General features: G+C 40.3%; 2 protein-coding genes across 3 annotated transcripts in view; one reads left to right on the top strand and one right to left on the bottom strand.

Moving 5' to 3' along the window:
* Positions 1-7,280, top strand: part of LOC116695344 (uncharacterized) — a 95,269-nt gene extending 87,989 nt beyond the window's left edge. For both annotated transcript variants that reach the window (XM_032525555.1, XM_032525554.1), the window contains 4 exons: positions 1,382-1,484; positions 3,544-3,613; positions 3,761-3,864; positions 7,005-7,280. In XM_032525555.1, coding sequence (XP_032381446.1) covers positions 1,382-1,484; positions 3,544-3,613; positions 3,761-3,864; positions 7,005-7,227 — 500 coding nt within the window. In that variant the 3' untranslated portion in view covers positions 7,228-7,280. The remainder of the gene's footprint in view (positions 1-1,381; positions 1,485-3,543; positions 3,614-3,760; positions 3,865-7,004) is intronic.
* Positions 7,281-15,895: 8,615 nt separating this feature from the next.
* Positions 15,896-17,053, bottom strand: part of LOC116695349 (F-box-like/WD repeat-containing protein TBL1XR1) — a 52,735-nt gene continuing 51,577 nt past the window's right edge. The window contains exons 15-16 of the mRNA XM_032525560.1: positions 16,650-16,751; positions 15,896-16,318 (exon numbers count right to left, since the gene is read on the bottom strand). Coding sequence (XP_032381451.1) covers positions 16,292-16,318; positions 16,650-16,751 — 129 coding nt within the window. The 3' untranslated portion in view covers positions 15,896-16,291. The remainder of the gene's footprint in view (positions 16,319-16,649; positions 16,752-17,053) is intronic.

Below are 17,053 nucleotides of genomic sequence, written 5' to 3'. Positions count from 1 at the left end.
TACGTAGTTAAGTTGTTTTAGTAGCAACAGAAAACTCATACTGCTCAGATAGTATAGCCAGCTGTCTGGATTTACTCTGCAGAGATCTGAGAAAAGGTTAACCATAGTCCTCATGAATTCACCAGAGTTTAAAAGGCCAACACAAAGAAAGCCCAAGGGGTTCCTAAAGTGGGGGGCACACCCCCTAGGGAGTTGTAATAGGGCGAAGCGCAGCTATGATAAATATAAAATGATGCATCGTTCTGCTGCTTTTAGTTAAACGTATACCCAGAGCATCAAAAAGGGACGGCAAGAGTCCCGACCAAGCGCAACCAAGGGGCTGTGTTTCACCCGCTCTTCATTTGTATAAAGTTGAATTCAGCTGGCTCGATGCCTCTCGTAGGCTGATAAGAATCCTGTAGACTGACTGTTATCTGCATAAAATGAAGACAGATTCAGCAACTGCATTGTTTATTTCCTCGCTTTAAAAGTTTTCAGAAACACATCTTTTCGAAAAACCGTTTTCATAAAGTAAGCGATTGTCTCCCGACCGATTAAGATCTGAAGTCTTTACACTTGCTTCCAGTGCCTCAAAGAATAGACTTCAAAAGACTTTTGCTGGTTCATAAATCACTACACAGTTTAGGGCCAAAATACATTTCTGGTCTGCTGCTACACTATTAACCACCCAGACCTCTCAGGTCATCTGGGACAGGTCTTCTATCTGTTCCAGAGTCAGACCTAAACAGGGGGAAGCTGCGTTCAGTTTCTATGCTCCACATATCCCAAACATACTCCCAGAAAACTATATCTCCGCTACAACTCAGTTCTTTTAAATCAAGGCTGAAGACCTTTCTTTTTGACGTTGCCTTTCTTTAAATAATTGTCCATTTCTTATACTGAAGTTGCATTGTTATCTGCTTTTGTAATTTTTTCTGTTTTTTACTGCTCTTTATGTTTAAGTTCTTTTACTGCATTGTAACTTTTTTTCTCATATTGTTTTTACATTTTTCTTTTAATCGTTTTTATTTAAAGCACTTTGATTTGCCCTGTTACTGAAATGTGCTATACAAATAAAGCTGCCTTACCTTGCCTTTGAAATCCTGGAGCAGCCAGCCGTCCAATCAGCTCCAGCCATTGCGGTTGTAGGAGGGTGTAGACTGTTTTCTTTGCTTGTCAGTGAAGAGAAACCGGTGGCAAGCCCACAAGTGTGCAACACTGGGAATACTAGGAATCCCATCCGTGAAAACAACGCGATATGGACAAGTACCTTGAAAATGTGTTAATTGATTACATCTTCTAACATATAACTCTAAGCAAGAATGTGTATTTACCAAAATGTTGAACGATTCCTTTAAGCATGAAGTGTTTTGTATTGACTGACTAGTTTTGCTTCTTTCAGTCGATGGTCTGGTGAGCTCAGTGTGGAGCAGCAGACTGGAGTGGCTGTCTAAAGCCTGGGAGCGAAACCTGCCCAATAAAGAGCACATCTGCTCGGCAAGAGGGTGAGGAGTGAATCGGCTCAATGTTTGTGCTCACATGTCACAGCAGCAGTATCTCTCACCTCCACAACAAGGTTATGATAGTTTAGAATTTGGAATTATTTTTTGATTTAATTTTGAGTTTTTACTTTTCAATTACATTTTAGTTTAGTTGTCAGAGTGCTTTGCTAGTTTTAGTTTAGTTTCAATTTTTTAAAGAAAGGTTTATATTAGTTTGTTTTTTTACAGCATTTTTAGTTTTTGTAAGGGTCAGTTATAATGTCTCAAAGTTTATATCTATATACATACAAAATATATGGTTGGAGTTTAGCCATGATATTTAATCTTCGGTTTAACGCGTAACTTTTTGATATTAATTAACGGCCGTTACATTCAAGCCTTTGCCAAATGAGTTGCTACAAAGCCTCTCAGCTCTACACTCCCTCTGGATTACTCAGTATGGCTGTGTTCAGAAGGTTGGGTTGCCTGGCAACTTTCCCGTGCAGAAACTTGAGAGAATATAATTACTTCTTCTGGAGAATCCATGGTGTTTTGTAATCCTCTGTGTCCTCCTTGGCTACTAGTAACTGCATGAAAGAAGCGTCGGTGCACGTGCGCAATCACGGAAGGCTTTTGTCATGTGGACACGCTGACAGTTTTGTCGTCGTTACTTAGAATTCCTCAAGGGGGAGACAGAAACTATGCACTATAGTATTTAACATTTTTAACTTAGATTATCTTAGTTTTAGTTTACGTTTTAGTTTATTATAATATAAAAAGTGTAAAACAAGTTTTTTTAACAGCAGACATCAGCAGTAAAAGCACAGGTTTGAGTAATGCCATTGATGATGCTGTATTCAATTTAAGTGTAAGTGAGTCATGTCCGAGAGTCAGCATTCACAAGAGCAGCCCATTGGGAGTGACACATCCAAATAGAATACAGTACACAAAGCACAAAGGTAACTAATAACATTAAAAACGTAATGTTATTAATGTTATTAGTTACTTTTCCCGCCATGTTATGTTAAAATGTCACCTCAGGAGGTGGTTTGAGAGTCTTACCTGAGGTGACACTTGAGACACATTCTAGCCACATGTTGATATGGTGTAAAAACATGTGTCTCCAAGATGCATACAATATGTTGGAAGTCTAATTGCATCAGTAAGTGCTCTGTGGAATGGCCTCTGCAGTATCTGTCCCCTGTGAAAATGGCAGACCCTGTTTTCCTATGATTTTGTGTGTAAGTGACTGATGGGAACAACAATCTTTGAAATTGGTCGAGTATTAAGCGTGAACGCTGTAACCGGCAGCCACAGCAATTTAATCCAAACGTTCTGTTTTGGCCATTTGTTTTAGGCTAAGATTATTATTATAATCTGATGTTGTGTCTGACAACATTACAAAAAGGATCCCTACACAAATAGGCCTTTTTAATCGCATCTTTAAGACCTTTTTGTTTAACCAGAAACAGCTCTGAGATTTCCAGCACTAAACCCATCAAATTCCATTTAAAAAAGCTATACTTTTAGTGTGTTTAGAGCCAACATAGTTTCACACGTAAATCGGTCAAATTTGTTTTTATTTTACCCAGTGCTAGAGTTGGGATGGTTGGAAAGTGGAAAGACGACCCAAAACGTCTTTTTACAGTTTTATTTAATTTCTGTTGACTTTAAATGAAGGGTATTTTCGGATGCTAAAATTACTGTTTATTTACATGGAGTCTGGTGGGTTTAGCAAACGCAATTTTGCGGATGTTTTTATGTTTAAAAAAGGATGTGACTCTCAACAGAAAGTTCACCCTAGCAAGAAATCCTTTCTGTAACACTTTCAGACACTTAGAGAAATAATCCAATTTCCTTATTAACTGTAGCTTGTTTCGTTCCTGGTTGAAAAAACCCTTTTAAGCAAAATTTGAACTTGGTCTTCCTGTCGCATTATTAAAACAATAGTACATTATTATTCCACCTTCACATAAAGGAAGATGTAGAGGCTTGTTTTTGTGACGCATGATTTATCTGAAACTCTTAAGTTGAATCCATGCTTCTTCTTCTTCTTTTTCTTCTTCTCTTGTCTTTCTTCCAGCATGGCTCAAGGATTCATGTCACTACTTGCATTCCTTGTCATCTTTACCGTGTCAATGTGTGATCCCAAGGTAAATTTTACACACACACACACACACACACCACACACACACACACAATACACACACACACACACACTAATGGTGATGGTTGAAGAAGATAAGAGATTGATGACAAAGAAGTGCCAATCACCGTTGGTTTTGCTTCTCTCTCTTCAGGGTTTTATTGTCATGTTGGACAAAGTTGTTTCGTTCTCCCTGAACACTGAAGTGGGACTGTTTGTCTTCATCATGCTGAGAGAGTCCAGAGAAGATAGATTCCAGTGAGTCCCTCTGTTTTTACAATGTCAGGCTTTATTTCTGCATAGAGGAATTTTTGTCGACCCCAAAGAGGTTTTAGCCAGACCCTAAGGAAAATCACCAGCACCAAAATGATAGTCATTGAGAATAAAAAAAGTAGCAATACAAATCCTCTCTAAATGCGTTTAAGAACAATTTACCAAACAGCCGTTAAACAGGCAGATAATATACTTAAATATGACAGCTAATCTCCAGAGTCAGGCTGTAACAGACTCCCCTGGTTTTAAATATTAATGTAATTGTTTTTAACCAGTTTTGTTAAATGGGGTTTTGATTTACTCAGGCATAACATACATTTTTCTTTATCAAATTATCAGAAACAACAGGTAAATGCATAGATATCTATCAAATAAGGTAACACAGAGTCTTTTCCTTTTATTGTATGTGGACCAATCATGCTTACTGCCGTGTGTAGTCACCTGAAGAAGTTCTGATTAACAGTATGTTAATACAGCTTTTACTGCTGCTGGATTTTGAAGAGGTCAGGCAACTTTAAAAAAAGGCAATATTTAGTTAAAAGCAAAATATGTGTCAAACCATTTTGAATGAAGTATTGTGGTGCTGCACAGACGTCCCAGCCTACAAATCCTATCCTACAGATTAAAGTCCCTAGCTTTGTTTGGGACAGATCCTCGCATAAATCACACTATAATCATTTTTTAAATGTATATTTCAATGAAAATGAGAATAATCATGCAAAAATGATTACTCCCTCCAATATCACGAATCAAATAGCAACATCAGTCAAAATAATCGCTATATTAGATATTAACCTCCTATTGTGCAGTCCTTTGTTATGTTCCTTTGGTTTGAGCTTTACTGTATGTTTACTGTATTACTATTACATTTTCCACCAAGGTCAGCTAGAATTACTGTATACACTATATTATATTTTCCTCTAAGGCCAGCTATAATTACTGTATATACTATATTACATTTTCCACCAAGGCCAGCTATAATTACTGTATATACTATATTACATTTTCCATTAAGGCCAGCTATAATTACTTTACATACTGTATTACATATTCCATTAAGGCCAGCTATAATTTGAAAGCCTTCATTTGAGCATGATTTGCATTTGAAGCAACCTTTCTGCATTTTAAGAGTCCTTTTTTATTTGTTTGAGTTGAGCTTAACTTGGATTTTAGGAATATAGACTTCTTTGTGATTCCAAAAAATGTAATGTTGTTCAAGAAAAATGATTATTTTTAACTATTTTCTCATTTCACTATTGGCTAACGCACATAGCCAATAGCAATTTGTTTGTAGTGCTGTTGGACAAAAAAAAATATAATTATCTTTCAGCATGTTGTAATTCAAGTTGTCTGAGAGAAACTAGACTCCTGCTCCTTCTCTTGAATCTAGCCCGTGACTGGAGACTTTGGCCAATCACAGGTCATTTCAAAGAGAGAGAGCATTCCTATAGGCTGTCCTGTGAATGCACTGTAATGCCCAGGCAACAAAAAGGGAAGAGGGAGAACTGCAGGAAAGGCTCTCACTCTATTTCATATCTTGCCGTTTTCTCGCTTTCTACCCACTGCGGCTTTAAGTATCAAAACGTTGGTTGTCTACCGGTGCCGGTTGGGGGTACGATGAACAGTGGCTATAGTCACAATAAAGATAACGGAACCATGGCTATAAGAAACAGTAGTTGGAGTAGTTAATGGCGTAGCAGGGTGTAGCAAGTCGTAGCCTGGGCACTAGATTAACTCCCTAACATCCAGTTTTCCTCCATCAAATAGGAATATTCCAGATGTCTTGTGGATCATTTTATACAAAATTTCATTTTATGAAAGTCACCTTTAGGTATTTGGTAGGTCACTAGATTGTCACAATAATTGAAACTAATGTTCTGTGAGTTTGAATGTGTGGATGAACAGCTCGGTCAGTGAGGTTTAACTGAAGTCACATCATCTCTCTTCTATCTCCTCTCTCTCTCTCTCTCTCTCTCTCTCTCTCTCTTCGCTCTCCCCTCTCTCTGCCTCTCTGTCCTTATCCTCTCCTCTCTCTCTCTCTCCCTCTCTCTCTCTCTCCCTCTCTCTCTCTCTGTCTCTCTCTCTCTCTCTCGCTTCTCTCTCTCTGCTCTCTGTCTCTCTCTCTCCCTCTCTCTCTCTCTCGCTCCCTTCTCTCTGTCTCTCTCCCTCTCTCTCCTCTGTCCCTCTCTCTCCTGTCTCTTTCATTATTAATTCAAATTTCTTATTGGCATGAATGTCAGAAATAACAATATTGCCAAAGCATCAAGGATATAATGTGAGAAGAAATACATACTTAAAATTCATTCAGTAAACTAAATTTTAGTAAACATTATACATTTAATAATAATATACCTTTCAAAACAAAAAGGAAACGTAAGAGCAAGAACAGTATATCAATACATTTAATTTTCATAAATAACTGAGTTCTGATGTCAGCATATGTGCTACATTGAAGCAGGAAGTGTTTCTCCGTCTCCACCTGTCTCTTTGGACAGAGCTGACACAGCCTGTCTTCTCCAGGCAGCCAGGTGTTTCTGTGGCAACCGGACTGTGTCCACTCAGCCCGGACTTGTCTTTCTGAGTCTGTGTTCTCAGTTCAGTTCAATACAAGGGGCTTTATTGACATGAAGTAATCAATATAAATGTTGCCAAAGCATCAGACAAAACACAATAAACAGGTATATGTGCATTAACACAATATTAGGATGGGTTTATATCATTTTATAATTCTATTTGTATGGTAAATATTAAAAAGAGGTTATAAAGAGATATCAATCAAAAAGTAAATTCTAACAAAAATTAAAGACAAATTCAACATTAGAAATAAATGTGTACTGATATTTAAAACTGGGGTCTTCTGTGCGTGCGTGCATGCATACGGTGTGTGTGTGTGTGTGTGTGTGTGTGTGTGTGTGTGTGTGTGTGTGTGTGTGTGTGTGTGTGTGTGTGCGTGTGTCAGTCATTCACTGTCCCTCAGGTTGTGGCATGTTTGTGTACATTGGGAAGCAATACAAGCCCCGTCTCCCTCTCCCAGGAGAATTTTGAATTTTGAATTGACATTCAGCTCTTTGAAATCTGGCATTGTTAAACTGTCACTGTCTCTCTCTCTCTCTCCGTCCTTTCAGACACCTTGCGGTCCCTCTGCCAGTAGGGGACTGTGTCTTCAGCCTCAGTTGGCTGCTTCCCACCTACTTCCTGTTTGCAGTAACCTACGACGTCCTGCAGACCCTGGCAGACGTGGCTCATTTGCTGCCTTTTTACAGCCACAGTCAGGAGCCACACAACCACACTGGGACTGGGACTGGGACTGGGACTGGGAACAGCAGCCAACGTCTCGTCCTGCTCTGATCCTCAAGCAGCCTCATCAGAGACAGGCCAGGAGGAGTTGAAAATTGCCAAAACAAATATCAGAAGCTTCGCAAGTGCTTTTATATTGTATTCTCACTCATCACGCTCCTGATACAATTCAATCACTTTGAAAAAATATTATTTATTTGTTTTTTCATGGAAGAACATTGAGACCACATGTGAAAAAAGTACTTGAATTCTGACTTTATTGTCAGAATTTTGAGATTAAACTCAGAACTCCGAATCATTTTTTCACATATGGCCCTAATCCTCTTCCATAGGTTTTGATGGTGTTCTTGGTGGCCAGTTTTGCTCTCCACTTTCCCATGGCAGCATATCAAACAGGGCTCCGTCTTTAATTTGTCTCTGCAACTGTGGTTGATTCCTGCTGTACAAATCAGAGGAAATGCAGTTTTAGTACAGTAGAGTATAGTGCATCTGGGCCCTGGTTTTATAAATCAAGTTTTAATGAAATACTATTTAATAATCTAGTTGAAAGAGGCCCTAATATACTCCTTTTCAGAATCATATGTGTACTCTTGGGGTCTCCTCGAATACGTTTACATGCTTTGATGTAGGACTGGGCAATATAGAGAAAAAACAATATCCTTGACCAAATACCTCAATGCTTGATATTGAAATGATATTGTACGGTTGACTATTGGTGCTTTAACAAAATGTTATTATACAATGAGATTTTTGATAAATATTCTCCAGAAATGATTAGTAAAGGTAAATAATAGAACAGCTAGAGCAGTCTGGTAAGTTAAGAAAATGACATCACTTTACTGTGATGCAGCCTGTAATACCAGGTAAAGACAACACTTACCATACTACCATATTACAATATATCCAAAATCTAAGACAATGTCTAGTCTCATATCGCAATATTGATACATCGATATATTGCCCAGCCCTACTTTGATGTTTAGAAAACATACTATGTTTCTCATACTGCCTAATGCTGCATGGTCTCCACCTAAAACACTCTGTCTGAGCTCTTGGCCCGCCTTCGTGAGAAGTTCCACTCTGCTCTGATTGGTCAGCTGGCCCACTCTGTTGTGATTGGTCAACCACATTCAAACAAGCCACTGGACGGGGTGTGCTTGATTGGGCAGACAACTGCTATGCACATGCGCTGCTATGGGCAGTTGAGAAAAAAGTGTCTGCGTGAGAGACAGCTCCATTTGGAGTGAAATGTGTTTTTTTTGTTCTTTGTACATTTATTACGTACACAAAAGCTATACTACACTCTAAATCAGGGTAAAATAATTTATTTAAATGAAAATGTATATTATATTATGCTCTATTATCATGAAATTAGTCAACTTAACAACTGTCTCTTTCCTAAAGAAGATGAAGGACTCACACCTTCATCTTCTTTCAGTCTTTGTCACCAAAAAGCTAAAGCATACAGTAAGTACTGCGGATGAGCCACGGGGGGGGGGGGGGGGGGGCTCTCCATTCCGCATCAGTACCCTAAAACATAAAGTTAAGCCGCTTTCCGACCTGAGGGAGTTTTGCAGTTCCTAGAACATAACACTCCTAGAACCCTTTTTTTTCTCGTGTTCCGACTGGCCCAATTTGGGAATCATTAGGTTCCTCTGACCGTACTTCCTGTAACTCTTTCAGCTCCTACTTCATTTCAAGATTCATAAAGTGATGCGACAGCCAGCTAGCGCCTGCCGGGGCCGCAAACGCTCAGCCAGTCCTGCTTGGAGACCCCGCTGTAAGCTGGAGGTCTCTCAGGCCGCTCTCGTAAATAAGAGGCTTTAATTTTGCCGTTGATGGATTGTTTGGTTAAATTAGATTAATTAGATTGTTTAGATCAACGGGAACCTGTGGTTAAAGGAGAATTTCGGTCGATTCCAACCTTTAGCTCTGTTGTTTGTAAATTTGGAATGCTGTCAGTAGAGAGGAAAATGAAACCAATCGGTGCTGCCTACACCGTGGTATCCTCCTGCTAGAGTAAACACCCAACAGGCTTTAACAGGGCAAGTTTTAAATGTGTTTAAACGCCTTTCTGTCACATCTACATCTTCAGATTCACTGTATTCACTCAGAAGGAATCACTGCACATGGGGAGGCACTTTTAATGACATTTTGAAGATGTTAAGAGGCTAAAAACATGTTTAAAACTTGCCCTGTTCAAGCCTGTTGGGTGCTAACTCTAGCAGGAGGATAACACTGTGTAGGCAGAACTGATTGGTTTCATTTTTCTCTCTACTGACAGGATTCCATATTTACAAACAACAGAGCTAAAGGTTGGAATCGACCGGAATTCTCCTTCACCGTCCTTTCAGAGTTAAACTCCACAAGCTGGCCGGCCGTCACACACAGACACAGAAGAAACAGAAGACATCAGGATTTTGGCCCATTCGTCCCTTTCACTTAATATATTGTACCTCAAAACTTCCGGAAACATGTAAGATTTGAACGAACACACACACACACACACACACACACACACACACACACACACGGCCACAGCACAGCAGGCAGAGGCGGGGGAGAGAGAGATACCCGTTTCTCTTCGGGAAACTTGTTTAAATTGTGACATAGGCTATATACATTACATTTAGTTCATACTTTGTTTTGTATATTTATTTTCTGATTTTAACAGTATGAAGACTCCCTTACCCCTCCTACCAGTGGCTATGGCCACTTGGCCAGTGTGAATGCAAATGGAAAACCAGTTGTGGGGGAGAGTATTAGTTGAGTGGACTGTTCTTATAACTGCCTGGTCGGAACGCGGCTTTAGACTGAGAGGGTTCCCATTGGTCTGGTCGCATGCATGTTCCCACATCAGGCATGTCTCTCTATGTATCCTCCCCACACACAAACACACCTTGTTATCAAGTTAGAAAATGGCATGTCCTTTAATGTTACATACTTCTTTTGTTATTTATTGCAAATGGATATTGTTTCATAATGGCCCATTAGTAAAGGGTCTGCAGCCCAGGTGTTGGGAACCCCTGCTCCAGTGAACTATGGTGTATTTTGTTCAATGCCATGCCACCAACATTTAGTCCAGGCTCAAGTTTGTTTGTTTTTATCCGCAGTAGGAACATACGGAGCCTCTAAAGGGATGTACCCTAACCCGAAACCAGTCAGAACGGCTGCAGAGGTATTCATCTTTATAAAATGTACCTGAGAGTGTCTTCAACAAACTTAAAGATGATACGGCAACTGTTCACAGACTGCATGCTTTGAATGTAAAATATTACCTTTAGCCACATAACGTTAGCATCATTGTGCTAGGCTTAGATTGTTTTTTTATGAGCACAAGATACTTTTACTCACCAGAAAGTGTCATGTAATGTCCCCTGAGGGGCTCTGTAGTGTCAACTCCTGTACATAAAGAGACATAAATGAGCTTTGGATTCCAGTGTTTGCAGTTTACTAACTCTACAGTGGGGCCAGTGGGAAGCTACTGTAAGGTTTCCTTTAGGAGAAACAAGACTGATGGGAACAACAATCTTTGACATTGGTCCAGTATTAAGCGAGATCGCAGCAGTCGGCAGTGGCAAAACAAGCTACAATGTAAGTTAATAGGGCCATGGTCCAGCATGTATTTACCTTCACACAAGGGCTTGTTTTGCCACTGACCGGCTCAGATTAATATTCTAATTGTCTGACAACATTATGGAAAGGTTTCTAAGGAGGTCGATCTTTCTGTTAAAGAGTAACATCCTTAAAGCTCCATTATGTAACTTTTTTAGTTGATTCTTAAGAAAAAAAAACGTTCTTTCACAAATATGTGCTCATTCATGTGTAATTACTTCCACCAGTTAATCAAAGTATTCTCAAACGCGTAGAATCTGCCATTCAAAATCGTTCAGATTGCATTTTGCAACTCGCTCGTATTTATTCTGCCATGTTGGGTCTCCATCTTTAAAATACGTTCGCCAAAGAGGGACATACCTCCGCGTTTCACGCTTTTACACTCCGTTAACTAAGTTTTTAGCATCGTAAAATACTCGTCATTCTATTTCGACAGAAACATAAACCTGTGAAAAGCCCTTTTTGGGTCGTCTTTCCACTTTTCTAACTATCACAATTCTAGCGTTGGTTGAAATACACAGCTTACTGATTTACATGTGCGGCTGTGGCTCAGTGGTGGAGCGGTTGCCTGCCAATCAGAAGGTTGGTCGTTCGATCCCTGGCCCTGCAGTCCCACGTCGAAGTGTCCTTGGGCAAGACACTGAACCCCGAGTTGCCCTCGGTGCTGCGCATCGGAGTGTGAATGTGTGTGAATGTTTATCTGATGAGCAGGTGGCACTTTGAACGGCAGCCTCGGCCACAGTGAATAAAAGTGTGTGATTAGATGTAAAAGCGCTTTGAGTAGTCATTAAGACTAGAAAAGCGCTATATACCTACAGCTCATTTACATGTGAAAATTTGTTGGCTCCAAAAGTATTGCTTTTTTATATGGAGTTTGGTGGGTTCAGCGCTAGTGACTTCAGAGTGGTTTCTGGTTAAACAGAAAGGTCTAAAATAGGTTTTAAAGTGAAGGGACCCTTTGCATGATGTTGTCAGACACGTAGAATAATAATCTGAGTCTGTCAGTGGCAAAACAAACACTTTTAAGGTAAATACAAGTTGGACAATTGTCCTCTTAACTTACATTGTAGCTTGTCTTGCGTAATACTGGACCAATGTCAAAGATTGTTGTTCCATCAGTCACTTAGACACAAAAGCATAGAAAAATAGGGTCCAGGAATGAAAAAAAGGTAGTTACCTTTTAAAGCCATTCTTTTTTGTGTTTTGACATGAATAAAACACAGATTCATGATTTCCACTGACGAGAGTCCTTTGTTAGTTCAGCACTACAAAGCATTTCCACACACACAAATAAAAACACAAAACTCTTATCAAAATATATTTTATTCTGGACTTTTGTTTCACTGATCAGGACTTAAATGATAACAGATCGATGTGAAAGAAAGAAACAGAAATGCTTTGAGAGCCCCATGGGAGAGATGCTGCTGGGCTGACTTGATGCTCTTGTGGCGGCACAGATGAAGGCTGACTCAGTGACTTTGGCCATGTTTATGCAACTGTTGGCTCAAGTGCTTTAAATACAGGGGTGAGAGAAAAGAAAACAATTCAATATTATCACAGGACTCTGAATAGGAACACATGAAATCTCTAAGTTCATTAGTAGAAATGTCCAATTTATTACAAGGGAATACAGAAGAAAATAAAGTTGATATGTGGTTGGACAAAGCTCTGGAGGCAGATGTAATGTTTTTAGTTTAATTACACCTCGGAGGGAAGCCAAAATAAAGCTTTCACAAACCTGAATCTTAGATGAAAATCCTATTAAAATATATCGGAAAAGCTTCGACAATTCATGATGACATTTTTAGCACAGATAAAGATATTTGCGCAATTATATTTTAATAGAGGGCTTCCTTACCTGCTTAGTGACCAGTGATTCTACTACGCTAGAGCAGGGAATTGGAATTATGTGGATCAACCACAAACATATTTACTGAGCAAAGATACATTATGTTTAAGTGAAATGATTTTGGGGGGGGGGGGATTAATAAAACGTGCAAAACAATATTGGTCTGTGCTCAAAATGTCCCATAGTGCACAACAATTTAGACACAAATATAACTCCGTATGCAGCCAATGAGATCGTATCTGCTTCCAGAGCAACTTTCTCCATGGCTCTAACTAAGGATGAAAACGGGGAACAAGAACAGTTCCCTTGAGTCGTGGCTTGATTGAAAAATTACATTTTTATTCAATTTAAAGTGTAACTTTTTTTCCTTCCTTTTTTCTTCTTTTTTTTTCAATTGTCTGTGTAAGCCGAGGAGGAAGTCATTTCCTTGGACAAAGCTTCCCAAAAAGATTCAACCAAAAAGAAAAACTAAAACCTTTTATTAAAACGTAGACAAATTTAGTGGTAATTTTCGCCCGAGCAAGGCGCCTTCAGGATGACAGCTGAGCTCAGCGAGTCTTCCATTACACGGTCAACCGTTCCTATTTGCAAAAGCATCAAAAAGTAACAAAAACTAAATCTTTTCAAATGTGTAGAACATGTAAATTAACGCTGCCAATAAATCAATTCACATTTATTTTTCAAATCTACAAAGAAATTACAAAAATGTAACTTTAAATTTGTCTTCAAAAGAGTAGAAAATGTCTTGTCAGTGAGGAACCTCGGAGTCGAATGGGAGCAGACGGTTGGTGGTGAGAGAACAGATTCATTAGAATTCCATTTAATGTACAGCTTGACATTTTCTGTTTTTAATTCACTAAGACTGCCGTGTTGGAGACACTGAACTTTAGATACCTTAGATCTGATCTGTTCATGTCCTCTAAATGCAGTGGAGTTATTGCGCCACAATATGACAAGTAGCTGGTAATAAAAACAGACAGAAATAAAAAGAAGGTCCAGATATTGCTTTAATGTTGAATCTGCTTTTGAGCTTGATTGGGAATGGCAACTGTGTGCCGGGGATCCGCCAGTAAGATTCAACAAGAGGAAAATAATATGATAGGCTGCATTATCGCAGGCAGGAGACTTTAGTTTGAGATGTATGTCTGAGGAGGAAAACATCCAGGACTCTCTTCCTGTGTAAAGGCAGCCCAGAGTCCCACTGGAGCCCGGGACCAGGGGCCGCTTATGCTCTAGAAACAAATATCAGCCAATTTAACTGTCAAGTCTTGGAGGCAGCGCTTGTCTGGAACAATGACGTTTATGTTTGACCAAAACCTTCAACAGGGCAGAGCCAGGGAACACAGAGCCATTCCGCCAGTGGGGGGGACTTAGAAATGTCTAATCATATATTGTCTCTAACAGTGTATTATTCAACTTTTGTTTTGTTAAAGAAGGAAAAGTAATACTATCGAGTCACAATACTAGAATGATGTGACCACCCAGGTGGGTGCTACACATCGGCGGTGTTAGAGAGTAGTCCCCCCCCCCCCGAAGCGCTTTGAGTGCCATATAAATGTAATGAATTATTAAAATCGCAATGAATAAATAAATAAAAAAATCGCAATACAAATCAAATCGGCACCCATGTATCACGAAAGAATTGAATTGGGACGAAGCTTGTCGACCCGGCGTAGTACTCACCAACACTTGGTCTGGGAATCAGAACGCTCTATGGAAGAAAAGTTTTAATCCCACAATAAGCCGTATTAGATACGTACACATTACATATGCGGGACACTGCACCTGTTGCTGATGATGCAACATTAGAGCATTGGAAAATCCTGATTTAATGTCCCTACGAGTGACCTTTTTAGTGTTTGTTATGCAGTCTAGGGAGTGAGGAAGTGATTCCAGACATTGCTTGATTTCCCTTTTATTGATATTTTCAGGCTATTACGTCACTGTAATCCGCCCAATGAGCGAAACCGGTAATGTCGGCTGTGATTCGGAGTCGGGGGGGGGGGGAAAGTGTCAAGCTCGTTGCAAACTGACCCCAATGCTGCCATCGCTGGCATATGTCAATATTTTTATTCTAATTGTAACGCTAATTAAAAGGATACGAGAAACTGTTTGGTATTTGGTTTTTACTCGTTAACCAACTTCTACAAATACACAAAACAATAAAAAAGCTCAAAGGCTACTAGAATAATGTGGGAATGCTCGGAAACAATGTCCTACCGTCCTTGTGCAAACGCAGCAACAGAGCTGAGCTCTAGAGTCCGGAGAACCGTCGGCCTCTTCTACTCCGTGGCTTTTCCTTCGGCTCTACCCTCTGTGGTTTTAGCCGCTGAGCTAATTTCTGCCTCCAGAGCATCTAACGCTTGAGAATCTGCAAAAGCTAAAAAGTGGGACAACACTTTCACTTCTCCACCACCACACTTCAGGGCATCATGTGTTTGGTGATCGGAGGCCTTAGAGGGGGAATCACATCAGAAATGAAGTCTTACAGATGCTGAGTAAATGCTGGTAAAGGGTTAGGGGAAAAAAAGGGTTTTCTAGCCTTTTTAGAAAAGGTTAGAAAACAGGTTAGCCAAAGGACAAAAAAGAACAGCTGGAATCCTACTGGCTGAGGACAGGATGTTATGTGAGCTGGGACCTGACTTCCTGTTGCATTAATGAAACTCACAACAGCCTTAAACATTCAGACAAGTGGAGGTCAGCTTCTTGCCAATAGAAGCTTTTATTTGTTTTCGTTTCATCACACAGGTAACTGCCATGACCGCCGGGTCCAGAGAGGAGAACTGTGGGTAAAACCATCTAGATCAAATAGTGCACAGACGAGCTGTTTTTAAAGCATCTAGATGGACATCATCTGTGCTGCGTCCCATTGGATGTACACGGGGGAATTCAGTTTGTCCCCCGGAGAAAAGACACCACATGAACTACTGCATTTAGAGGTTAACCGTGTGAGGGGCCACTACCGAACCATAGCAGCCTTTAGACACTGGTTCACAGTCCTGGCGAGGACACTGTTTGGTGTGAACGTCTGAGTGTGTATGGCGGCATTCTCCAATCATTAAAACTCTTGACCTGACCAGCCCGTCCCCTCTCCCAAAGATAAAAAATATAAAAACATTGAAACAAGAGATTGGAAATTTCAAAAAAACTAAGTGCCATCCTATTTTATGGTGGAGAAGTTGATATGTCTGCACAATGAGATCCAACTAGTAAACTTTTTTTTCATCGTTTTTCATTTTGATGACAATGAGCATGGTTTAAAGATCAAAAAAGCAAAATAGCTTCCAAATTTTGGTACATATACCGATCTGTAACTTTGTTTTTTTTTGTTTTTTTTGTCTATCAAGTTTTTACTTTTTTTCCACTGCGTCCCTTCTGCATCTCTGTAAGAGTCTGCACAGATAGAGAGGGGCGTTTCCATCCGCCCGTTGATCCACCCTTCTGTCTGTCTGTCCGTCTGTTCATCCCTGTGTCTGGACCTGCTGTGTCGAGAGGGTGCGTGCTTGCTTCCTGTTCCTGTTTCCTGCTTCCTGTTTGTCGGTCAGCGGGGCCAATAGTCGTAAGCGTGAGCAGTACGCAGGGCAGGCTGGGACAGTCATTTGGCTATGTACACATTCATGGTCGGTCCATGGCTTCCAACAAACAGCAGCACTATTTCCGAAGGTCTAGTACACACACCTGGGACAAAAGAGGACAGAGATCAATCTGTAGGACTGGACTGTCACCAAGAGATGCTACAAACACCCATTCAAACAGCCAATTTCAATTCAATTTTCATTTTAGTTATGGTGTCAAATCACAACAAGAGTTATTTCAGGACACTTTACAAATAGAGTAGGTCTAGACCACACTCTGGACCCCCCCCCACCCGCAAATCCAAGCATTTGGTGTGACAGTGGCGGAGACAAACTTCCTTCAAACAGACAGAAACCTCCGACAGACCCCAGCTCTTGGCGGGCGGCCATCTGCCGCGATAAAGACAACAGAGGTCAGCCCGGTGTGTACTTACAGATCCGTCTGATGCGCTGGCTCCCACTTTGTCCCCCGCTGCATTCCAGCAAACCTCAAAGATTCCCCCTGTCCCTCTGTAACTGTGGACTAAAGCACCCGTCTGCAGCACGACAGACAGGAGGACAGAGTCAAGGGACAGAAAATAGGTAGGCTTTAGGCTGTTTTACGGACAAAAACTTTGTCATTTCATGGAAATTCATTTTGAATCCCTTGTTGCTGTGTTATGATCAATGACGCAACCAAATGGTGGGGATAAAATAATTTTAGTACAGAAAACTCAGATTGGACAGATAGTGTAGAGATCTGAGGAGCAGGTAACCATAGTCCTCAGAAATCCACTAGTTTAGAATTACAATACAAAGAAAGTAGAACATCCGGTCGAAATGTGGGACAACTCTGCAA

Source organism: Etheostoma spectabile, chromosome 9, assembly GCF_008692095.1.
Source record: "Etheostoma spectabile isolate EspeVRDwgs_2016 chromosome 9, UIUC_Espe_1.0, whole genome shotgun sequence".
In the NCBI taxonomy this organism is placed as follows: domain Eukaryota; kingdom Metazoa; phylum Chordata; class Actinopteri; order Perciformes; family Percidae; genus Etheostoma; species Etheostoma spectabile.
This window is presented reverse-complemented; position numbering and strand designations above follow the sequence as displayed.